This window comes from Paroedura picta, chromosome 3, assembly GCF_049243985.1.
Source record: "Paroedura picta isolate Pp20150507F chromosome 3, Ppicta_v3.0, whole genome shotgun sequence".
Classification (NCBI taxonomy): domain Eukaryota; kingdom Metazoa; phylum Chordata; class Lepidosauria; order Squamata; family Gekkonidae; genus Paroedura; species Paroedura picta.
The window spans coordinates 109356235-109382012 of NC_135371.1; the positions used below are offsets into that span (position 1 = coordinate 109356235).

The 25778-nt window shown below is 45.8% G+C and overlaps 1 protein-coding gene and 1 long non-coding RNA gene across 9 annotated transcripts in view; one reads left to right on the forward strand and one right to left on the reverse strand.

Moving 5' to 3' along the window:
- LOC143832563 (uncharacterized) lies at window positions 1-22596 on the reverse strand. Of its 3 annotated transcripts, none has more exons than XR_013229314.1 (4): window positions 22422-22596; window positions 11680-11841; window positions 1262-1309; window positions 1-239 (listed from the first exon to the last, which is right to left on the reverse strand). It is a non-coding gene; the product is annotated as an uncharacterized LOC143832563 (long non-coding RNA). The 3 variants fall into 3 exon arrangements; XR_013229312.1 differs by having other exon boundaries at window positions 1262-1391; XR_013229313.1 differs by lacking the exon at window positions 1262-1309.
- Window positions 1-25778, forward strand: part of LOC143832561 (rho GTPase-activating protein 7-like) — a 221191-nt gene that overhangs the window by 131831 nt on the left and 63582 nt on the right. For 3 of the 6 annotated variants that reach the window (XM_077327150.1, XM_077327154.1, XM_077327151.1), the window contains exon 1: window positions 22641-22886. The exons of the other annotated variants lie outside the window; for them this stretch is intronic. In XM_077327150.1, the coding sequence (XP_077183265.1) occupies window positions 22874-22886 (13 nt within the window). In that variant the 5' untranslated portion in view covers window positions 22641-22873. Of the gene's footprint in view, window positions 1-22640; window positions 22887-25778 lie in introns of those variants that run through there. 6 annotated transcript variants of the gene reach the window in all.

Below are 25778 nucleotides of genomic sequence, written 5' to 3' on the forward strand. Positions count from 1 at the left end.
TACATTCCAGTTAGGATTTATTGAACTTGTATGCCCTCCAGCCATATTTCTCCCAAAGCACACACAGATTGCTAGTTTGCCAATAGTATACAGCACAGTCCACACATTAATGCAGGGTGGCAGGAGGATGTAATTGCTGAGCAACAGTCATTCTGCTAGTTTTCTTTGTTTGTTTATTTACAGTACTTATATCCCATCTTTCTGTCAGATCAGGATTACCTAGCAGCTAGCAGGTAGACCTAGGGTAATAAACATACATTGTAAAAACAGATAAGATCACAGCTAAAATACATATATAAAACAGAAAACAGCAAATTAAAATGTAATCCAGGATGGAGTAATCATTGAGGCAACACCAGGTAGAATAAGACAATCTTCACTGGGTCAAAGATAGTGATCGAAAGGACAAATTAATGTCCCTGCGGAGGGAGCGCTATAATTTTGATGCCACAGCCAATATGGCCCTGTATCAGGTTGTCCCTCATCTAGCCTCTGAAAGTGGGGACACATAAAGCAGGGCCTCTGGTCACCTTTCTAAGAACCACAGCTTTGGAATACCCTCCCCTTGGATGCTAGCCTGAAGACAGATTCATTAATTTTTAAGTGCAGAGTGAAAACCTACTTACTTTCTCATGCTTTTAAGTAGCATTTTTTGTTTCTGTACTTCCGATGCTGAAAGTACATGAAATATTTAATCTGTTCCTGTTTGTAACTTTGGTACCTGTTGGTAGTTTTTAATGTGCTAGCTGTTTTTGTTAGATACTTAGCAGAGTAAATAAAGCACAATGAAGTAATGCAACACAGACACATGTATGTTTAACTTCTAAGATTTAACTTCTTAAAGTTTACTTCAAATTTACATGAAAAAAACAACAATCTAGCTCATCTGTCTAGTTCTGATCTACACTAACTTGTTTCTTTGCTCCTTCTGACCCTAAGAAGGAAGGAAGAAATTTTTTTCTTCTCCCAGAGTGTACTTGCAGAATAGCATGAGCTATCTCCAAAATATTGATTAGCCAGTAGTCAATCTTATGGTCATCTCATTAAGAAAATAGCTCCCCCTTTGACAGGAAGACTCGACTTCATACTTCAGGTTACTTATTGTAAGCCACCCCAGAAACCAGTTTTCTGGTTGAGGGATAGAATATAAATGTTTAAAATAAATATTTGGGAGACTTACAAATTCATAAAGCATAGAACTATATCTGAACACTAGCTGCTTACACAGGCTACCCCCAGACCTCATTAGAAGCAATCATACCTGGGTTTTAAGCACTCTGCTTAGTTGTTTCATTTGCTTCTGGTTGGGCTGGCAAATAAACAGAAGGTTTTGTAGTGTAGATGTAAGTTCCTGAAATGTTATATGTCTTAGAGTGGATCCTGGTGGCTGGCTAGGTAGATAGAAAGGAGATGGCTCAATGCTGTCTGAGATACCAGGGAAGTTCTGATCTCTCAAAACTGACAAAAGTACACTGGAGTTCATGGTAGTAGTCCATGACCCTGTGGGAATCAGTACGTGAATGACATAGATCTTTACACTCAATTCATTATGAAAAGGTTCCTCTACATTGACTCTTGATGGGTGGCTAGCCATTATCACACTTTTCAACATCTATATGTGCCCTCTAGCCCGGAGCTTTAGGCTGATTTTCACCAATATGCGGATGACACTTACCTCTATCTTCTGCTGGATGGTTGGCCAGATTCTCCCCTGGATACATTTGCCAGTTGTTTGGAAGCAGTGACTGGATGACTCAGGCAGAGTCACCTGAAACTCAACCCCTCCAAAACGGAGGTCCTTTAATTGTGTAGGAAGGGGGCAGGAGCAGGCAGTGCATCTCCCATGCCTGGATGGGGTGCAATTAACACCTGCACCAGCGGCCAAGAATTTGGACATGATCCTTGATGCTTCCCTTTCAATGGAGGCTCAGGTCTTGAATGTAACTCAGTCAGTATTTTTCCATCTATGCCAAGTCTGGCTACTAGTGCCCTACCTGTCCCTGGACCTCCTGGCCACAGTGATCCATGCAATGGTCACCTCAAGGTTAGATTTCTGTAACTCTCTACGTGGGCCTACCCTTGTCTTTGATCTGGAAATTACAGCTGGTACAAAATACAGCTGCGAGGGTCCTCACTCAAACTCCTTGGAGGGCCCACATCCAGCCTGTGCTGCGACAACTACACTAGTTACCTGTCTGTTTTCTGATCACGTTCAAAGTTTTCGTTCTAACCTTTAAGGCTATACGCAGCCTGGGTCCTGCCTATCTGAGGGAACACTTATCTGCCTATGCCCCCCATAGGGCACTTCGTTCTGTGGGTATGAATCTCCTGGTGGTCCTCCATCCCTGTGATGTCTACCTGGCCTTGACCAGGTTGAGGGCTGTTTAGGCTGTGGCCCCCCACCTGGTGGAATGAGCTCCCAGAAGAGCTGAGGGCCCTGACTGAGCTATCAGCATTCCGCAGGGCCTGCAAGACAGAGCTGTTCCGCCAAGCATTTGTTTGAGGGTGGGGGGGGATACTGAGGTTTGATTGGTCTGTGGATCCCGCCCTACATCAACTGCTGAGCTTAGATGCACGACAAGTACATCTGACAGCCTGTATACAACATCATATGCCACTTTGTTGGCGGGATATGGGCAGTAGGGAGAGTTATGGGGAGGTACTTTGATTTTTTGCCTGCCATCTTGATGCTGCTTGATTGTTTTATTGTTAATATTTAGGGGGGGCATGTTGTTTTTATTGTTTTATTGTATTGGGGGTACTGAGCCCATTTTATTCTGTAAGCCTCTCTAAGCTGACTTGTCGGGAGGGGTGGGATATAAATTTAATAATAAAAATAAATAAAGCCAATATTTAGTAATAAGATCAGTAGTTTTGAGGAAACATGCCCTTAGGAGTTATCAGGCTATTGGACCTCTCGAGTTCTACACATGGTTTTCATGTATGTATGTATGTATGATATTTATATATCACCCTCCTTGGAGGCGCAGGGCAGTTTCCATAAAACGTAGAAAACAATACAAGGAATTTAGTTTTCCATAACATATAGATAACCATAACATTAATACTATTAACACTGATAATTGTAACAATGGTAATTATAACAGTGCAAACAGGTCCACGGGAAGAACACATTGATGGATTTCTGGGAGGGACGGGCCCCGCAGATGTTGTTGGTTACACCTGGTCTCAATCAAATGCCTGGTGGAACAGCTCCCTTTTGCAGGCCCTGGGGAACTGTTTTAGGTTCGTCAGGGCCCTGATTTCCTCCTCCTCATTCCAGCAGGTGGGGGCCAGGACAGAGAATGCTCTGGCCCTGATTGAGGCCAGGTGGGCTTCTTTACAGCCAGCGATCATTAGCTGGTTGGCAGTGGTGGAGCTCTTTTTCATATACACAAAACTAAAATATATAGTATTTGGCCCACTCCCCCCTGTCAGGCCCAGATTTTACTCCTGCACCAGGTAGCCAATGTACCAGAAGTGGAAAATTCCTGCTTTATATGTCAATCACTGCCACATGGCAAAAACTACCAATCATCTTCCAGTGGCATTTGAACATATACCCTTCCCACCCCCGTTCCAAGGCTAATATCATTCTGGGTTGTTTATTTTTTTAAGTAGAGTAGAATTGCATTGTAATACAAGTCCAGTATAGTGAAATCCCCCCTACTTTGCAGGGGACTTGAACAAGTCACAGCAATTGCTTCATCCACTGTGATTGTAAACAAACTCAGAGGCCTTGGAAGGGAAAGGCTCTGGATCCTCCATCCTGAACTCCCGCTGCAAGCTACAGCAAGTCCTCTGACCTGTCTATCCAATTAGGGGGGGTAGGAAGAGGCCTGCCGTGGGCACAGTGGGCGTCCCCAGCCCCCTGGACCACTGGAGGATGAAGGATGGCAGCAGGGCCAGGCAAAAGGGATGGGGGTGGGAAAAGAGCAGAGGAGGCCCCGGCACAGGAGTGCCCACCGTGTGAGTGTTGCCACACCACTCAATTTTCCTTGCCACAGCAGCCTCTGATCTGGGAACATCTGGGAACGAGGTGTCACAACCCCCCTCCTCCATTCCAGGACATGGTTTCCTGGAACTGGTCATTACCCAACCATTATTTCCATTGATTTATAGTTGCGGTGGATGAAGCAATTACTGTGGCTTATTCAAGACACATGGAAAGATGGAGGAAACCATTATACTCAAATTGCGTTGTAATGTTGTTCTAACCTGTTAAAAAAAAGCCATGGGACGTTGCGGGTGGGTTTGAGCAGGGGTAGTCAACCTGTGGGTGGGTTTGAGCAGGGGTAGTCAACCATGAGCAGGTGCTCATGGGAATTGTAGTCCATGGACATCTGGAGGTCCACAGGTTGACTACCCCTGGGTTTGAGGATGGAAGGTGATGCTTGTTGGAGAGGGTGCGAACAATGCCCCGACGGGACAGCCTGGATTTTCTGCCTCCAGACGGGCCAGGCCTGATGTATGCCCCAATCAGACCCTCACCCAAAAAGGGAATGCTGATTTTCCTGTGTTGGGCTTGCATTAGAAAATTATGTTTGTTTGTATTTCCTGCTGCCATTACTGAAATGTCTTTCGAACCTTATCGTCACCTTATTGGTGAGAATAAATTACCTGGTTGGTTGGTTTGGTATTACCTCCATTTAGATGTCCAAAAATGTGCAAAGATCTCAAAAGGTGTGGTGGGACAGGATAGTAATTCAAAGTATCTCCTACTGTTCCCTGGTGGTGAAGTTATCATAACCTAGATCAGGCTCTCCCTAGGATGGTATGTTCAAGAAGGTGCTGAGAATGCCCCTTAGGCACTAATGTGGGTGGAGAAAGACTTCTGCTTAATTGCTTTCTGCCTGGATACATAGCAGCTGAATAGAGACTGTTTTCTAACCCGCCTGCAATATGACACACTTGCCGCAGTGAGGACGACTGAACAATGTAAAATAGATGCAAAACTGGTGGTAAGAAACAACGGTTTCTTTAACAGATAAAAGCCTATAACATCATTTTAGGTAAGGCGTACTGAAGAAAACACTTCTCTTGTAGTATCACTACATAACATCTGTCTTAAAGATTAATTGTAGGCTAGGTCACAGAAATGAAATTTTACTTTGTGAGTATGGATAGAGGTCAAACGCTTCTTTCATTTTTCTATCTGAGGGAGAAACAGGATTTCTGATGGTAACATGTTTACCTTGGAAATGTTCCAATGACATCAGATTTAAAATATGTGAGGAAGGGGGATGCTCCTAATGACTCCACGCACTGGAAGCATGCCACTCTCGGATAGCTAAGCAGTTTTGGTGTATGTGCATTTTGCCGCTTTGGGGTCGTTCCTTTAAAAGCATGGAGTTGTATCTACAGGAAAATGCTTATGACTAGTTCTATAGGAAACCTGACTTTCAAATCTTTATTTACCTCAAAATTTAAACTCCACCTGCCATGGCTCTATAGAGCCCTCAGGATGGCTAGCATAAATTATGTAACAATATTAAACTATAAGTGTAAAATATACTAACACCAAGCACAACTACAAATGTGCAGCAAAGTGACATATAAAAAAATCTGTCCGGATTGCCAGCTCTGGGTTGGGACCTGGAGCCTGAGGAGGATGAGGTTTCAAGAGGGGAGGGACTACAATGAGGTATAATGCCGTAAAGTCTATCTGCCATATTGGCCCCCCAGCCCCCCTCCTTCTGTTGCTTGAAGAGATCAATTGTAATTCCAGGTGATATCCAGTCCCCACCACTCTCCTCCCCCGAAAGGCCTATTGAAATGAAAACACTTCTAATAAAAACTCTTCTCAAGAGTCATTTGGGACAAGGAATTTGACAGTGAAGACACCACTATATAAAATAACTTGGTGTTAGTTGTCAATAGTTTAAAAGTTGACTCAGGTGTAACTTTAAGTAAGGCAAGATCAGATGATTTCAATGTATGCAGGGACTTATATTGGAGGAAATGCTTATTAAAACAGACCATGGCAATGTAGGGCTTTTAAAAAGTTAAGAACTTTAAGTTGTGCTTGAAACTAACTGGAAGTCAATGCCTTCCCACATGCCATTTTTCCAATTTGAGAAGGCTTAAATCCCATCTACTTGCATGCATGGTGTGTCCTCTCCTCAAGAAGCCATCCCTGGACCCACATGACCCTGCAAGCTACCGCCCAGTAGCGCATTTAGCGTTCCTGGGTAAGGTGGTGGAAAGGGCTGCGGCGGACCAGCTCCTAGCGTTCCTGGAAGATACTTCGGCACTTGATCCATACCAGTCTGGCTTCCGCCCTGGTCATGGGGTGGAGACTGTGTTGGTCTCCTTGTTGGATGACCTCCGTCGCCAGCTTGACCGAGGTGGCTCTGCTGTGCTAGTTCTTTTAGATCTGTCGGCCGCGTTTGACGTGGTCGATCACGAGCTGTTAGCGAGCCGCCTCGCCGGTACGGGGATAAGGGGTACAGCGTTACGCTGGATACGCTCCTTCCTCGAAAACCGGACACAGAGGGTAGCCGTGGGAGAGGAAGTATCGGGCCCTTACCGGCTCCCTTGTGGGGTCCTACAGGGCTCGGTGCTCTCTCCTACATTATTTAACATCTTTATGCACCCTCTGGCTCAACTGGTATGGAGCTATGGGCTGGGTTGCCACCAGTACGCTGATGACACCCAGCTCTTTCTCCTCATGGATGGCCACCCGGACTCCCCCCCCAGATCCATTTGCCAGATGTTTGGAAGCCGTAGCTGGATGGCTCGAGCAGAGTCTGTGGTTGGGCCGTAGGGGGGCAGATCAGGAAGCATGCTTACCCTTTCTGGCCGGGATGCAACTTAATATCGTGTCTCAGGCCAGGAATTTAGGGGTGACCATTGATGCCTCACTAACACTCGAGGCACAGGTTAAACAGGTAGCTAGCCGGGCATTTTTCCATCTTCGCCAGGCTCAGCTACTAGCGCCATCTGTCCTCCGAACACTTGGCCACAGTGATCCATGCGACGGTCACCTCTAGACTAGATTTCTGTAACTCGCTCTACACCGGCCTGCCTCTGGGCTTGATCCGGAAACTGCAACTCGTCCAAAATGTGGCTGCTAGAGTCCTCATAGCTACACCATGGAGGGCTGACATCCAGCCAGTTCTGAGGCAGCTGCATTGGTTACTGGTCGCCTTCCGGATCAGGTTCAAGGTTTTAGTTTTGACCTTCAAGGCCATCCGTGGTCTAGGCCCAGCATATATGAGGGACCGCCTTTTGCCCTATATCCCCCGCAGGGCTTTACGCTCTGCGGGGGCTAACCTACTGGTCGTTCCCAGCCCCAAGGAAGCCCGCCTGGCCTCGACTAGGGCCAGGGCCTTTTCGGTCCTGGCCCCAACCTGGTGGAATGAGCTCCCGGAAGAGCTGAGGGCCCTGCGGGAATTACCAGCATTCCACAGGGCCTGTAAGACGGAGCTCTTCCACCAGGCTTATAACTGAGGCCGGACGGAAAGATCAGCCCCCCCCTCACAAACTGGCGGTAGAGAGCGTCACCCTCCTCCTGTAGTTGAGGATGCGGAGAGCAAATGAGTAGATTACGGCATCGCTGTTGCCATTACTGTAAATTATCGGATTTTATTGTCATTTTATGGTTTTAGGGGACGGGGTTATGTAAGCTGCCTCGAGCCTTCGGGGGGAGGCGGGGTATAAATATAAATATAAATATAAATATAAATATAAATATAAATATAAATATAAATATAAATATAAATATAAATATAAATATAAATATAAATATAAATATAAATATAAGTCCTCATCCAAAGTATACTCCCACATTCCTGAAACATAGGAGAATTTCAGACACCTTCTGATGTCTGAACCCAGAACATACATGAGGAAAATTATTATGTAGAAGTAGCATAGAAGCCCATTATATCCGTGAATATAACGGGCACTAGAGGAAAGAAGCTGCATCTGGGGCTGGGCAGGGAAGATCAGAAGAGGCTGTGGTGGGCCCTTAAAGGGTGGGAGGAGGGTTGGAATCAGTGGTGGTGAATCGCTGCCATATCGGAAGATTCCCTGGGATGGCCATGTTTCTCCGCAACGGCAGCAAGGACTTAGGAAGGGAAAGTGGGCACTGGGGACAGGGAGGCTCATGGGGATGGTCAGGCAGCTCCCTGCCTCCTCCAGTCACCTCCCTGGTCCCCAATGCCACTGTACAGCCAGCCAGCAGACTTGGTGAGCTGTCCCATGGGGGAGATGGCTGGAGTTCCTGGTGGGCAGGTGCACCCATGCAGAGGAAGAGTCCCCGGCAGGGCATGTTTACTGGTGCAGGTGGCATGGCCACGGGGGGATGCGATGGCAGGCCAGGGAGAGGGAGGCCATGGGACACCCCTGGCTGTGTCCCTGGCTCCCCCATGGCTGGCACATAGCCAGTGAGCTCCGGGGCAGCTCCACAATCTGTTCTGCGATGGTGGGGGGGCAGGCAGAGTCTCCGGCGGTGGGCCACCAATGTGCATGGAAAGATCTTGGGGCGGTGGTGGGGAGCAGTGGCAGGGACTGTGGGTGTGTGTCCAGTGGTGCAGACAAGGTGGGGAAGCAGCCGTTGGGCTGTTGGGTGTTCACAGAGCGACTGTGGGGAGTGTGAGGGAGCATGCAGAAGGTGACCTTGTTGGGGCAGTTTCGGCTGGGGCAAGGAGTTCCCGGCGCAGGGTAATGGCAATGTGTGGGGAGAGGCTCTGCAGGTGGGGTCACCTTGGTGGCCCAGCTATTTCTGGGCGCAGGTTTTCTGGAGTGTGACGCCCCCGCTGTGACTATAAATGATAATGGTAGAAAGCTTTTTTTTTTTTTTTTGCCCTGATAGAGATATTACTTTCCAAAAAACCTTATTCAGTTTGGAGAACTTTGCATAGGGTTGCACATTCCAAATTAAGAAATCCCTAGAGATTTGGAGGTGGAGTCTGGGGATGACAGGGACCTCAGTGGGGCACAGTGCCTCAGAGTCCATTCTTCAAAGCATTCGTGCCCTCCAGGCAAAGTGACCCTTGTAGTATGGAGATCAACTGTAATTCCAGAAGATCACAGGCCCCACCCTGAAACTCCATCAGCAGGCTGGCATGTGATATTCCTAGCCTCCCTAGGCGTTGTGATAAACTGTTCCCAAGATAACTTTTGTGATCTGTTGTTAAAGTTGGGTATCAGAGAATCATGTGAACCAGATTCCTCAATGGATCTATGGTTTCATGAACATACTTGTTCATTATTCACTGAAATGCAAACTGTTATTATTTTTTGTTTTTGATTTTTCTTTCATCCAAGGAGATAAGAATTTAGAATAGTGATTGAAGCCATTTCTATATATCTTTCAATCACAAATTACACCTATCAAGCAAGCTGGCATTGTTAATATCGTGATATGTCCTTGAAGGACCCTTTGCTAAATTGTACATATGGCTGAACAAAGATTTGAACTTGATATCCCCAGCTCCTAACCAAATGTTCTCTATGTAATGGACTTTTAGTGGGGTTTCTTTCTGGACCTGCACATGAGCAAGGCATCCATTGCAGATATATTTACCTTTCTTGTCAAGGTATCACTAGGAAAGCACTTGATACCAGCCTCACCCAACACCATGTAATCTAATCAAGTCTGCACTATACCCTGCTAAGGATACAGATAAACCCATAATCCCAAACATCTTCTCTCTGCCCCTCCCTTGGTTTTTGTTGCACTCATTCAGCTGTAAGAGCTCTAGAAAGCTTAACATCTTGTATACTATTGCATAATTTGAATAACCTTATTAAAAAGTTCTATGTCAAATCAAGCCTGAACTCTCCCCAGAACCTAAAATGACTAAACTGAGGCTATTGTACTTGTGACATTATGGCCCATTATGCACGGCCGCCGAAACGGCGATTTCGGGTCACATGGAAAACGCGGAGGGGGAAGAAGCGAAGCAAACCGCTTATGCATGGGACGGGATGGGACGCAAAACCCAGAGTAACCGATTATGCACGAGGCGACCTTGGCGCTGCTTCTGGTTGCGCCCCGGTTACCCGGAAGCTGCGCTTTCTTCCGCGTTTTGCTAATGCGGCTTTTTCGGCGGCATGCACTGAATCTGTGGCCAGTTGCAGCCGGCTCCATGCGTTATCGGTGATTTTAGTCGCCACCATTCCTCCCCCGTGCATAATGGGCCTATGGGAAGACAAGATTCACTGGAAAAGACAGTCATGCTAGAAAAAGTTGAACGCAGTAGGGAAAGAGGAAAACTCAACATGAGATGGATTGACTTGATAAAGAAGCCATGGCCCTCAGTTTGCAAGACCTGAGTAAGGCTGTTAATGATAGGATGCTGGGGAGGCCATCATAAATTAGAAGCAATTTGATGGCACTAAACATGCACACATTTAAAAGTATTACATGGGATTTTATTGTAATTTTTTCTTTGAAAGAGTTACCTGAAATGTTTGTTTACACTGGGGGAAAGCATTTTATTTAATTCTCACCATTTTTGTATTTACATCTTCACTATGTTATGTTTCCTAATTGTGACCTCCACTTTAAAACCCTTATCCTAATCCCAAGGTGTTTCAAATCACTAAATAGATAATTCTGTGTGTATATTTTCTTGTGCAAATGTGAAACTTGTGCTATGTCCATGGAGTACCATAAACAGTATTCTCTTAGGACATTATCAGACATAGCTTGGAGTAGTGCTCCTTAGGATTGCTGTGCAAATTCAACTGATTTTGAGTCCTGTAGCATTTTAGAGACCAACAAGATTTTTGGGATATAATATATAGGATTTGAATTTAGCCATTCTACAGCAGACCAACATGTGAGACTAAGCAAATTTCTTCTTAATGTTAATTTTTAAAAACCCAGTTCTGTGAAAAGTCTTAGATTTGGGAGCATTTGTTATGAATGTGATTAAACCAGAGACAGGTAAGTGAATAATAATGTATTATATTTTGTATAAATATTTTGCTTTTTTGTCTGGTGTTTCAGACAAACAAAGGTGTAAAATAATGCTTATGTAATATAGAATAAGCAATCCTTATTGTAATCTTAAAACAAGTGATATAATTCAGCCTTTTAAAACACACAACATATTTCTTTGAATAGTTGCAGAACTTTCTAGCTGGATTTCTGTTATGGGAAATAGTTTTTCAAGTTGGATGTAAGTTTAAATGTACCAAAAGATGTTTGTGTATTCTGTGTATTCTTAAGGCAAGTCTTTGATAGCAGAAGTGATGTTTCCCAACACAGCCTAGGTCATTGTGAGGTTAATTGTACTGGGCAGAGGAGAATTCTTAGTGGCAATTAGTTGTAAATCGAATCAATTGGAATAGCCAACAGTGAGTGTATTCTTACCAAGAATGGTAAATTTAAAGTAACTGCCTTCTTAATCTATGTGCTAGTCCTGGAATTTTGGTCAACAAGGAAACTTCCACTCATTTTTGTCAGTACCATGCTCAACTTATAAATTTGACTTAAGATTCAGACTAGGTTAAATAAAATTAAGACACTTGTGATACAAGTGATTTTTGTGATACAAGTGATTTCACTGTAATATCTGCCTAATAATAAAGATAATAATAATAATGCTAATGCTACAGGAGAACACTGCATGCCATGCCATACAGAAATTAATATTGTGCTCAGGTACCCTAAACACAATAAAAAATCTGAATCACTTTCAGGAATGACCATTGATTACTTACCAAGAAGGGTCCTTCTCTTCTGAGTTGCAGAGGACATCTTGTATGGGTTTTCCCACCATTCTCTCAGGTAGGCAGGACAAAGAACTTCTTGACTTCCTATCTCCTTGTGAGGGACAACCCATTCAAGCCAGTTCAGGAACTCCAAGAGCTAAAGGTAAACTGCTAACAGAGTCCCCATGCGTAAAAAACAGAGATAAGAAATGGGAAGAAGAAGCAAGCATATAAAGAAGATATAACAATGCAAGCTATGCTTTGACCCAAAAAACTATATACATAAGTGTCTGGAGCTATCAGATAAGCCCATATAATTCTATGCAACTGATCTTAAATTCTGGCAATTTCCCAACCAATCCCAGTATGCACTGCCCACTAACGTTGGGAAGTTGCCCAAGATGGATGGGCATTTAGGACCATAAAAGCCGTTAGGGACTGTTAGAGGAGGGACCCAGATCTTCTGTAACCTGGCTTCAACCAAATGCCTGGCAGAAGAGCTGTTTTGCAGGTCATGCGAAACTGTGATAGCTCTGGCAGGGCCCTCAGCTCTTCTGGAAGCTCATTCCACCAGGTTGGGGCCAGGACCAAAAAGGCCCTGGCCTTATCGAGGCCAGGTGCACTTCCTGTGAGCTGGTGACCACCAGTAGATTAAGACCAGCAGAGTGAAGGGCCCTGCGGGGGGGGGGGGGGGATAAGAGACAGGTGGTCCTGCAGATACGCAGGGCCCTGACCTCATATGGCCTTAAATGTAAGTACCAAAACCTTGAACCTGATCTGGAACAGAATCAACAACCAATGCAGCTGCCTTAGCACTGGCTGGATATGGGTCCACCAAGATGATCTCGTGAGGATTCTAACAGCTGCATTCTGCACCAACTGTAATTTCCGGGTCAGGAACAAAGGAAGACCCATGTAGAGCGAGTTACAGAAGTCTAATCTGGAAGTGACAGTTGCATGGATCACTGTGGCCAGGTGTTCTGGGGACAAGTAGGGCACTAGTAGCCTAACCTGGCACAGATTAAAAAACGCCACTTGGGCTACCCTTATGATCTGCACCTTCACAGATAAGGAGGCATCAAAGGTCATCCCCCAAATTCCTGGAGGCAGATACAGCTGTAAGCTGCACCCCATCCAGGGAGGGATGGCATGCTTCCTGGTCCTGCCCCCTTCTATCCAGCCACAGGAGCTCCATGTTGGAGGGGCTGAGTTTTAGGCAACTCTGCCTAAGCCATCCAGACACCATTTCCAAACATCTGGCAATGTATCAGAGAGAGGGGAGTCCAGCCAGCTGTCCATCAGGAGATAAAGCTGAGTGTCATCTGCATACTAATGATAACCCAGCCCAAAGCTCTGAACCAGCTGTGCCAGAGGGTGCATATAAATGTTAAAAAGCATGGAGGAGAGTATCGTTCCCTGTGGCACTCCACAAGGAAGTGTGAAGGGATGTGACAACTCTTCCCCCACTGCCACCCTCTGAGTCCAGTTTGGGAGGAAGGAGATCAGCCACTGTAAGTGTTCCCCAAATCCCTGTCCCGGCAAGGCGGTGGGCTAACAACTTGTGGCCAACTTTGTCAAACGCAGCCGATAGATCTAAAAGCATGAGTATAGCTGAACTGCCTTGATCCTGCTGGCAATGGAGATCATCCATCAAGGCGACCAGTGTGGTCTCCACCCTGTGGCCAGGACAGAAGCCCGACTGATATGGATCAAGGACCAACATTTCCTCAAAGAATGTCAGGAGTTGGTCCACAGCAGCCTTTTCAACTACCTTATCTAGAAACGCAAGATGCAAGACCCGGCAGTAGTTGGTGGGGTCCCATGGATCCAGCAATGGTTTATCCAGTAGAGGGAAAACCACTGCCTCCTTCAGCCCCTGAGGGAACTCCCCAGATGACAGGGAGAGATTGACAATATCCCTGAGGGAACCTCCGATCTGCTGGTCACCCAGTTTGAGCAGCCATGATGGGCAGGGGTCCAGGTGGTAAATGGTTGCCCTCACTGAGCCCAGCAACTTGTCCACTTTGGTTAAAGAGATCCACCTGAAGCCATCAAACAGCACCTACTTTGACAGCCACGGAGCTTCCAGTTTACATGCTGTACCAATAGCAGCAGGCAGGTCATGGCAGAGCAACAAGACTTGCTCTGCAAAGAAGCTCACTAATTAATTTAGCTGTCAGATACCATCTATAAAACATCTTATACCAGTTTTCACAAAGTGCCTAACATTTTGTTAATTTCACATTTTTACATTGCAAATTTCCCCACTCTTCTCCTGTAATTGATCCTTCCAAATTTTGCATCTATTTTATCATACAAGTTTTCACCAGCTCTGCTTTAGTTTCATATTTGAGCAGTTTATAAATTCTGCCCAGGAGATGCGGTTTGTCTTGCACTATTGTTTTTTTTAGAACTGTTTGGCCTCTTAGTACTCCACAAGATTCTTTTAACTCTTCTTTCCCGTAGATGCCCACTGCATATATGTCAACCAATCTGCTTCATATCTTTCTTGTATCTGCTGCTGTTCTTTTGTGTGTGTGTGTGTTCTCTCTTTGCCAACCAAATCTTCAGTGCATAAAAAATTATTAGCCATAGTTCTTATTCTTTCAATTATAATTTTTAATGGCGATGTTTTTGGACTAATTCTTTCTCTATATTTTCTCCATACGTTTAAAAAAATAGTTTTCTATATCTGATGTTGCTTAGGTTGTGGTTTTCACGAACTGTGGCTGACCCGCTCGATCAGAAGTGACCCTCTCGAATAGAACTGCTCCAGACACAGGTGGTACTAAGAAGCTAGTCTTTATTGAAAGAATCCATAAGATGATGTGAAATACAGCATGGTGGGTACAGGGAATGCATTAACAGAGACAGGGATGGGTCTCCCCCTAAGGGTACTTATAGGACGATAATTCAGACGGGAAGAGGGGTTCACATAGGAAGAGGCTATTGATCTAAAAAGGCACGAATAGCTGGAGGCATTTGGTCGGCCCTTACGGTTGTTCTAGGCAGTAAATGTCCAGCATCCTCCCCAAACAAACCAAAGACAGCGGGGTGATAAGAGAGAGTTCTCAGAGTTCTCGCAGCAGGGGAGGGAGAGCCTTCCTGAGCAATAAAGCCTGGCCAAAAGACAAGAGAAGGTTCAAAGAAAGACCCGGAATCTCACCAGGAGAAGGGTGGTGGTGGAGCTCAATAAACTTCTAACTCAACTTGCCTGGCTCCGGCAGGGGAGTGGATATGACAGTGCTTTAATTTTTACTGGTCATAATACGTTGTGTAGATTATGAATGGAACCCTCTTATTCAAACTTTTTATTGGTTCCTTAATCCAATCTGCCAGCCCACCCATGTTAGTATTGACATGGCCTCTGAGTGTAGTGTTGAGAATCTGGAATCTCCCTGGTTATTGAGTTAAGCCCGTGCAGCTATATTGTCCATCCTGATCAGCAGATTGGTATGAGAGAAGGAATCCCTGAAATGAGCACCAGGTGAATTAACCTGAAGCTCCAAAATGTTGATGAGTAAGGTCCTTTCCCTCTCCGACCAAGTTCCCTGTGCTGTGAGCCAATCCAGAACCGCACCCCAGCCTGAAAGACTGGCATCTGTGAACAGTTGGATCTCCCGATTGATGAAATACTTCTTGCCCTGTGAAAGGTTTTTGGTTTTGGCCCACCAGATGAAGCTCTGTTCCACCCTCAGAGGGAGCAGTATAGTTTTGTTGATCTTGTTGGCGATGTTGTTTTGCTATGGCCTGAGGAGTAATTGTAAGGTCCAGGAGTTTAGTGTGCCCAATTGAAGGGCTTGTGTGTGAACAACCATGGTTTCCAGTAGACGGGAAAGGAAGTCTAGGGAAGCTGACCTGGCTTTTATCAATTCCCTGGCCAGTTTGGATGCCTTGGTGACCTTTGTAGGGGGAAGAAAGTTTTTTGACTGTGTTGTGTTTATGACCATCCCTGAGTGATCCAGTCTTTGAGATGGATGCAGAGGGACTCTTTTTAAAGTTGACTAGGAAGCTGAATTCTTGAAGAAACTGAATGGTTTATGTTGGACTGTTTCTTTGAGAGCGATCTGATCAGTAAGTTGTTTAGTTAAGGGTGGATGTGAATGTTCTCCTGCTGAAGCAGGACCACTGGGTTGATCAGCAGCTTTGGGACAGTGGAAAGTTCAAAAGTTAGAGCCTGGTCCTGAAAATGGGAGTTCCCCACTTGGAACCGGATGTACTTTTGGTGGGGAGGGTAAATGGGGACAAAGTGCCTTTGCAACGGAGTGAAGTGTTTCTATTAGTAAATGTTGCAGGTGGATGAAGCGATTCACATATTTTAGATAGAGAATGGCCCACCAATTGCCTTTCCGTTTTGGTACCGCGAAGAAAAGAGTGTATATGTCCTGATTTTGCTTGTTCTCAGATACTGGCTTGATGGCCTAAATTTGAAGAAGATGGGCCACTGCTTTTAGAGCTTCCTTGGAGGGGGGTATTCTTGGAGATGTTATATATCGATCCAATGGGAAGTGATGCCATTCAGCCTTGCAACTGGAGGTTACCACCTCGGAGGCTCAGGAATCTATCATGGAGCTTGATCATCTGTCTCTAAACAGAAACAGATGTTCCCCCACATGAGGGATCTGGGAGTCATGCTCTGGATTGTTTATTGTCTGTCTTGTCCTGTCGGGAAACTTGGAATTTTTGGAATTTGGATTGGTATACTCCCCTTCTGGTTTTCCCTCTATTCTGAGACCAGGAGCCCCGAGAAAACTGGGGCAGGGTATTTTGGGTTCGAAAGGAATGTGTTGCACACTTCCTATCTCCCATTCAAATATATCTGGGCATAACCTTCTGTTTGTTCCTAGTTTCCACAAGGACATTATTGAGTGCATTCCCTGCCGGCATGAAAGGGACAGGCTATGACAATAGCCTTGGGGTTGTGGTCTGCCTGCCAAGCCTTGAGCCAAATGCCTTGGCAAACTGCTGTGGCAGCAGCCAGGGCCCTAGCCTAAAAGATCATGATATCCAGAGAGGCATCGGCTACAAAGGAGGCAGAATGCAGGAGTCTATGTACACCTTATAGCTCCCTCATATTTTTCTCAGGAATGATCTGTAGGAGTTTTCTTGACGAAACTATGGCTACCCTGTTGACAATTGATACAATGGAAGAGGCTCTGACAGCCGCGGCCATCGTCTAATACTCCTTTTAAAAACCGAAATCTGATTTCCTATCAATAGCATCTCTAAGACAGCCCTGACCGTCCCCTAGGAGGAGCCCCATATAAGAGTGCCATATAGGAGTGCTATAATAGGTATATCAACAATAGGGACCTGTAGGATGCTCTCAGCATACTGTGGAAGAGCGTAAAATTTCTGGGAACTGCCCATTAGACATGTGCCTGGTCCATTTTACTGTAACTTTCTTCTCAAAAAACTGGGGAAAGGGGAAGAGTTTTCCGCTGCTTCTACTGTTGGAAAGAATTCTGGATTACCTAATATTTTGACACTGGCATCCTCCTGTTTGGGCACCTGTGGAGCAGGTAGTTTTAGATCTACTGCAACCATACAGAGGAGTTTCTGATAATCCTCAGGCTTAAAGAATCTTTTAGAAGGTTCCAGGACTTTGAAGTCCTCCTCAATGTAATCATCTGACATAAATTCAGCATAATTATGTGATTGATTCTCACTAACTGCAGATTAAGATATACCGTATATACTCACATATAAACTGAGGTACTAATTTTACTACAAAAATTGGGAAATTTATTGACTCACATATAAGCTGAGGGTAGGAAATGCTCCATCATCAAATGATCTCCCATCCAGCCTCCCCCCCCAACAAATACAGAAAAGCCAAGAGGATGAATAGCTGCTGGTTTTTTGTACCCCACTTTTCACTTACCAAAAGAGCCTAAAAGCGGCTTACAATTGCCTTCCCTTCCTCTCTTGATGAGAGAGCCCTGAGAGAGCTCTGACAGAACTGCTGTGTGAGAACAGCTCTGGCAGGAGAACCAAACAGTGCCCCCCCCCCAGGACAGCAAACCAGAGCAGAACAATAGTACCCAAAGTTGGCAACCTATTACAAGAAGTATAACAGCTACCAAACTGGAAGAATGGGCAACTCTAACTACAACTGCAGTGACCCCAGAACAAAACACTGAAATAATGAACTGTAAAACAGAACACTGAAAGAACTGTAAAAATCAACTATTATTTTATTTTTGTACCTTTAGGCATTTTTAATAACAAATAGAAAATATTTCAAAAATTATGAATATTGTCTTTCACTGTCATCGCCCCCTTTTTTGTTGGCGCAATGGAGAGAAAAGCAAAGTAGCTTAGATAAGAAAATGTTAGGAAGTGGATTACAAAAAGCATGATGTAGCAATGGATTTGGATTAAAATCCTCATTTGGCCACAAAATGTACTAAGTGGCTTTGGCTCAGCCAATAAGGTTGCCAATCTCTGGTGATAGCTGGAGATCCTGGTATTACATCTCCAGGTGACAGTGATCAGTTTACCCGGAGAAAATAGCAACTTGGGAAAATGGACTCTGACATTATGCCCCATGGAAGTCCCTCCACTCCCCAAACTTTGCGCACCTCAGGCTTCATCCCCGAAATCTCTGGGTATTTCCTAACCCGCTGTTGGCAGCTTTGTAACCCACCACAAACCATTTGGGCGTGGTGGGTAAGAAACTGGAGTAATAAATAATTAAAAATAAATAAAACCTTTCCAGTCAAGCCATCATGTCCCAGTGTTGTGGTGAGCAAATGAGTGGAGAGTCACAGTATATCAGCCAGAGTCCTTTAGAGCAGTGGTCCCCAACCCCGTGTCCGGGGACCGGTACCAGTCCGTAGATCAGTTGGTACCGGGCTGCGGCTCCTCCTTGTCCTCCTGCCCGGCTGCTACCTCAGGGGCTGCCCCGCCATCTGCCGCTGGCTCACCTCCGGTGGCTGCCATGGCTGGGGCTCTGCCTCAGCGTGCACAGCTACTGCTAGCAGTGCCCCCCAGCGGGCGGCGGGAAGTCAGGGGCACCAGTGGGAAAGTGAGTGGAGCAGGGGCTCAGGGGGTGGTGGTGACGTCCCTCGGCAAAAGACTACCTCCCCAGTCCTCAGTAAAATTGTCAAGCGTTGACCAGTCCCCGGTGATAAAAAGGTTGGGACTAGGGTTGTGCGATTCGGCTGCCGAAGCCTGCGTGGTTGCGCCCGCTGTCACGCCGCTGCCGGCACCGCCCTCCCCCCCCGCGCGGCGCGGCGCTGGCTGCGCCCGGACGGAACGGCTGCTTCGACGGCCGAATCGCACAACCCTAGTTGGGACCACTGCTTTAGAGGAAGGGCAGCATAAAAACACTAGGACAGGGTTGCCAGCTCTGGGTTAGAAAATCCTGGAGACTCGGGGGGTAGAGACGGGAGTGGGTGGGATTTGGGACAGAAAGAGATCTCGGCAGAGTATGTTACTATGGAGTCCACCCTTCAAAGCAGTCATTTTCTCCAGGGGAAGTGATCTCTTATACTGGAGATGAGCTATAATTCCATTGGATCCTGTGGTCCCACCTGGGGACTCTGTCCTTGTGCTAGGATGTTGTTCCCACAGATTGGGGAAAGGGGTATGGGTTGCTGGAAGCCAGTGGGTGGTAGGTAGTTTAGAGTAACTTGTCAGAAGCCGCTAAGAAGAAATAATTATCTTAAAGACTTCACACTTTATTTTAGTCACTTACATAAAAATCTAAGTGTAAACACAACACCCATTTCTGATAATATGGGTACATCTCCAGAACAAGCAAGTTTCACTGCGGCTCTCTGTTATGGATACACGTAGCAGCAACTTTATGAGCCTCTTGTGGCGCAGAGTAGTAAGGCAGCGATATGCTGTCTGGAGCTGTCTGCCCATGAGGTTGGGAGTTCGATCCGAGCAGCCGGCTCAAGGTTGACTCAGCCTTCCATCCTTCCGAGGTCGGTAAAATGAGTACCCAGCTTGCTGGGGGGTAAGTGGTAATGACTGGGGAAGGCACTGGCAAACCACCCCGTATTGAGTCTGCCATGAAAACGCTAGAGGGCGTCACCCCAAGGGTCAGACATGACTCGGTGCTTGCACAGGGGATACCTTTACCTTTACCTTTTAGCAGCAACTTTGGAACTGGCGCTCCGTCTTGTATGAAATGGGACATTGTACAGAACTTTTGATGCATCATTTTGTGATCTGCCATCATCGGGGGTCTGTCCTCCTCAATCCATTATAGGGGAGGAATGCTGGGAGCTGGAGTCCTGTTGACAGTCCTTGAGGTGATGTTTGATGGCTTCAAATGACTCTCGCTATCTGAAGTGGACAAGTTGCTGGGGGTTGGTGAGGGCAACCACTTGTCCCCTTGATCCCTGTCCATCTTGCTTGGTCAAAGAGGGTGGCCAGCAGATAGGAGGCAAGCTCAGGGATATTATTAATCTCTCCCTGTCTCCTAGGGAGTTCCCTGAGCTGCTGAAGGGGGCAGTGGTTCACTCTCTCCTTAAGAAATCATTGCTAGATCCACGGGACTCAGCCAGCTACCTCCCACTATCGCATCTTGCATTTCTGGGTAAGGTGGTTGAAAGGTCTGCCGCAGACCAGGTCCTGGCTTTCTTGGAGGAAACTTTGGCACTCGACTCATACCAGTCAGGCTTCCATCCTGGCCACAGGGGGGAGATGGTATTGGTTGCCCTAATGGAGTGATCTCCGTCGCCTGCTAGATCATGGTGGTTTGGCCATCCTCATGATGTTAGATCTGTTGGCTGCATTTGATGTAGTTAACCGCAAGTTGTTGGTTCCAGGGATAGGGGGGACAGCCCTTCAATGGCTGCACTGCTTCCTGCAGAACCGTATATAGAGGGTGGCAGTGGGGGATGAATTGTCACACCCCTGTTGACTTCCTTGCAGGGTCCCACAGGGGCTAGTGCTTTCCCCCACACTTTTTAACATCTTTATGTGCCCTCTGGCTTAGTTGGTGCAGAACTTTGGGCTGGGTTATCATCAATATGCTGATGACACCCAGCTCTATCTCCTTATGGCCAACCAGCCGGACTCCTCCCTGGAACCATTGCCAGGGGGAAGCCATAACTGGATGGTCTGAGCCGAGTCGCCTGAAACTCAATGTCTCCAAGACAGCGGTCCTATGGCTGGGTAGGAAGAAGGTAGGACAAGAAGCGCGTTTACCCACTCTGGCCAGGATGCAACTGAACACTGCGCTCCTGACAAGAAATGTGGGGGTGACTCTGATTGCCTCGCTATCTGTGGAGGCACAGGTCATGAAGGCAGCCCGCCGGGTATTTTACCACCTACATCAGGCGAGGCTACTAGTGCCCTACCTGTCTTCAGAGCACCTGCCATGATGATCCATGTGATGGTCATCTCCAGAATTGACTTCTGTAACTTGCTCTATGCGGGCCTGCCCTTGTCTCTCTGACCCCAAAATTGCAGCTGGTACAGACTGTGGCTGCTAGGATCCACACAGTAACACCTTGGAGGGTCCCCAATCTAGCCAGTGTTAAGGCAGCTGCATTGGTTGCCAGTTGCAGCCCAGATCAGGTTCAAGGTTTTGGTTTTGACCTTTAAGGCCCTTGGGGATCTGAGACCAACATATCTGAGTATTGCCTGTTGCCCTATGCCCCCCCAGGGCTTTATGCTCTGTGGGTACTAACTTGTTGGTTGCCCCTGGTCCTTAGGAAGTTCATCTGGCCTTGACCAGGGCCAGGGCTTTTTCAGTCCTGGCCCCAACCTGGTGGAATGAGCTCCTGGAATAGATGAGGGCCCTGCAGGAGGTTCTGGCATTCCGCAGGGCTTGCAAGATGGAGCTGTTCTGCCAGGTCTACAGTTGAGGTCAGGGCATTGAAGATGGGCCCCCTAGAAGACAGTGCCACTGGGCCAAACTACTGCTGCTGGTGGACTGCTGGTATGCGTAATCACCCTATGGAACACTGAGAGGCAGCCTATCGAGGCTGTGGGGATATAAGGCTTTTCCGCCGGGGTACATAATTTTAATGGGGATATCATATTTTTAATAGGTTATTATACTTGTGTTTTATGTGGGGGTTTTACTGTGTAACTCACCATGAGACAGCTTGCTGAGAGCGGCAAGAAACAAATCCATCCAATAATAAATAAAATAACGCCTGCCACTATGGAGCTGATCTTTAAAGTTCTTCCAAAGCAACTGCTTGAATTGCAACTAGTTGGAGTGTACTTTGAGAAAACAAGTGGGGAGATCCCTAAGAATTTTGGGGGAGAAGCAAACTAATGGGCCTACTGGGACTGAGAACATTATTTCTTAAATGTGACAGTAAAGGGAAAGCCATGTTTGCTTTAACCGGAAACAAAACCCAACACTTTCTCTCTCCTCAACCGCCCATTAGTATTCCAATGCATGGAGCAAAAGGCAGGTAATGCTCTAAATCAGGGGTAGTCAAACTGCGGCCCTCCAGATGTCCATGAACTACAATTCCAAAGAGCTTTCGCTGGCAGGGGCTCATAGGAATTGTAGTCTATGGGCATCTGGAGGGCCGCAGTCTGACTACCCCTGCTCTAAATAATCTGCCTGGTACTCACATATTAGTATGTATTAATGATATAAATTATATATTTCTAGACCAGCCATCCCCAAAGGCTCAGGGTGGGTTACAACATCTGAATATATAATATAAATGTACAGATCTTAATCTTAATTATTACAAATCTTAACTATTAGCCTTAATAAACATTACAATTAAAAACAGAATTATAAAATACAAAACCTTTCTTACCAGGGGGGCAGGGCAGTCCAATGAGGTGTGACTTCAGGGTGAAGCCATTCTGAATGGGCGCCTTTTCCCCCTGGGCAGGAAAGGCGATCAGCGTCGAAGGACCTGAGGCTTTTCCCTTCGCGCAGCGGAGGCAGCCGGGGTGGGCGGGGCTTCGTTCCCTCAGCTAGAACGTCGCGCGCTAGTGCTGCTTATTAGCCGGGCGCGGGCGCTTGGTAGGCAGCCGCTGTGCCTGTCGCCTGCGCTGCCAAGGTTGGGAAGGCGTGCTTGGCGCCACATGCTCTGGTTGGAGGCGCCGCTTGCGCTGTGGCTGCTGTAAACAAACAGGATTTTAGCGCCACTTGAGGGCTGGGGAGTCGTCCAGTTCCTCATCCTGTGGGAATGGACAGAAGGCTGGCTGGAGAGTGAACCGGGGGCCTCCGCAGTCGGCTCAGTTAACGGAGCGCCGAGGCAAGATGATCCTCACACGTGAGTGCCATGGCCGGCTTTCAGCGCGGTGGGGGTGGGGGCTCAAGGCTTTGGGGTTGTCCCTCAGTGACCGGGCAAGGGGCAGCCTTGGGAGTACCTCTGAAAGCATAACGGCAGGGGCAAGAAAGGAATGCAGCTGAGGCTCTTTTTTTGAACTGAGAAGGTGTGCATCGAGTGAGCATCGCGATGGCGAGTGGCTCTATGATTGGGGAGTAGATAGCCTTCTGCTAATGGTTATGAATTTGATCACAAGGGATTTTCATTTCAAAATGTGTGGTAACGGTTTGCATAAAAGAGACTTAATCCAGTCAGGTTTGAAGAATGCGATGAGTCCTAAGCAGCAATATTCTGTGAATGCGAGCTGCTATAGAGATCTATTCTTCACCTATAGCTACATAGCCCAATAAATATTTTGCATTCCATTCAACTTGTTGACTTTCTTGCAAACTGGACATGGGCTAGTTCACTTTTCTGCTAGTTATTCCTGAAGGCAAGCTTTTTGACTATATGAACATGTACTATTTCCTTTAAATAATAAAAAGATCTAGCATTATCCTGCTTTTAAACAGTCCTTACTCAACAGAAGAATTTAGGTCAGTGGCACAGCCTTGTGTAAGGAGTCCAGTTTAACCTTAAAGCAAATTTTGCAATCCAAGCAATAGAAGACAGAGTTCATGTTTTGAAATCCAGACAGTTGAGAGGGGGGGGGGAGTCTAGGGAAGTGACATGAAGTTATGCCTTCATTGTTTTACACTTTTAGAGGAGTAGTTGTTGGATAACCAATAGGATAGATTCAAATGGGTAGCTGTGTTGGTCTGAAGTAACAGAATAAAATCAGAGTCCAGTAGCACCTTTAAGACCAACAAAGATTTATTCAGGGCATGAGCTTTCGTGTGCAAGCAGAGTGCACAAACCTTCGACTTGCACTCGAAAGCTCACGCCCTGAATAAATCTTTGTTGCTCTTAAAGGTGCTACTGGACTCTGATTTTATGGATAACCAATGCTAGCTTTTGTGTCTGACAAATGTGTGTGATGTGCCCTCATTAGGCAGATACACATTTTTATCATACAATACCTTAATCAAACTCTTCTCCCTCAAAGTGGAACACATAAAATGGTTTGAAGAGAACAAGCTGTAAACAGCAAGGTCAAAAAAACCTTTGAAATATAAGTAAGGAAAATTCAAAGTAATGAAGAAAAGCAGAGAGACCGGCAGTAAGAAGCAAAAGTTGATAATAACATGATTTCCCCTAGTTTTGTATCTTCAAGCCTTTGTTGAGTTGAAGATATCAACTTCTCAATGAATTCTGACTCGCCAGTTTTGTGCTGAATGTTCCTTTCTTGGGAAAATAGTGGCTTTTAGATCTGCAGCAGAGTCTTGGAAGAGAAGACTGAATAGTTATTTCTGAAAATGACAGTTTTTAATGTCAGATTTGTTTCCCCTCTTTTTTTTTTTTTGCATGGAAACTGATGTTTTTGTTCTATGTAGAGGGAAGAAGATGGTATATAATGGCATGAATTGCTTTGGAAGGTGAGATCAAGATGGTATGATCTGATGTTAAAATAATTCCTGAATGTAAACAGGGACTAATTTGGCATCTTGATTAGATATGCCATTATTATCGTCAAGAAGCAATTTTAAGTTCCGCTGTTGCATGGAGCTATGGCGAGCATATATAACTGTCTCAGAGGCTATATGAATTTGACCATAGTAAGGAACAGATAACAGACATACATAGAAGATTAATAGAACTGCAACCTGACCTTTTGTTGGCCTTTGCATCAACTGCCCAGCTGCAGCCAGAGCCAATAATGAACCATACAGCAGGAGGCTGCATGAAGCATCTGTCAGTACAGTTCGGGATTGAGAGACTCTCTGGTCCTATAGGAGATTCTTGAGTTGGCATCTGGTTGCTGCAGCTGCCAAGCAGATCCCTTGCATGTTGTCTGATTCAGGAACAGATGGAGGGCATTTGGGGAAGAACAATAGGTTTAAGATGCCAAGAACAGGAGGGAGTTGGAGGCAGAAACCTTGACTTTACCTCTGGGACAGCTTGCCTTTCTGTGTTTAAATCTAGCAAGCAACGCTGAATGATTCTGTTTTATGGTATTTAACATTTGTTGTTTTGCTCCCACAGTAAAATTAATATATCAAGGATGGTGGTGGCAGGGGAACATTATGGTTATTAACACAGTGATACTGAGAGTGAAGATGTCAAAATGTGTTTTCATGCAGCTATAAAACTAATGTCTTGGTTTAATAATATATGGTTCTAGCACCAAGTAATAAATTTTACTGGACTTTAATGAATCAGATGCAAGTGGAATCATGCCCCCATCCCAAACATAGATGTTGCCTATGTACTATTTGGTGTGTACTTGTGTGGTTCCTTTAAACGTCTAACTGCTGGGAGATAACTATCAATTATTTGCTGAGGACCTTTCTTTTGTCTACACCCTCTGCTTGACAGGTGCAACCTCCTAGTTAGGTTAGGGCGTTTTCTGTTAATAGCCTCTATGCTCTGGAATGGATTTCCAGAAGAGTTTAAACAGAGTATTCTTGTTATTCTTTCAAACGTGGTGCAAGACAGTTCTTGTTCGGAGGGCATATATTTTCTACGTATTGTGGTTATTTTAGAAATGTAATGAATTGTTCATTCTTTAATCCCATGTTTTTGGTATGAGATATTCTAAGGAATTTATTGTAAGTTACTTTGTGAGCACAGCTTGGATCCTATGGAACAGTTCTGTTGATAGAAAGAATTTCTGCCAGTGGACTGAGTGAGCCTTACTCCCAAAATGCTGAGCTTGAGGCCTGCAGTGAGAGGAAGGAATGGTGAAAATTCCTCCCCGAAAATCCTTGGCGAGATCCAAGCAAAGAAGTGGTGGAA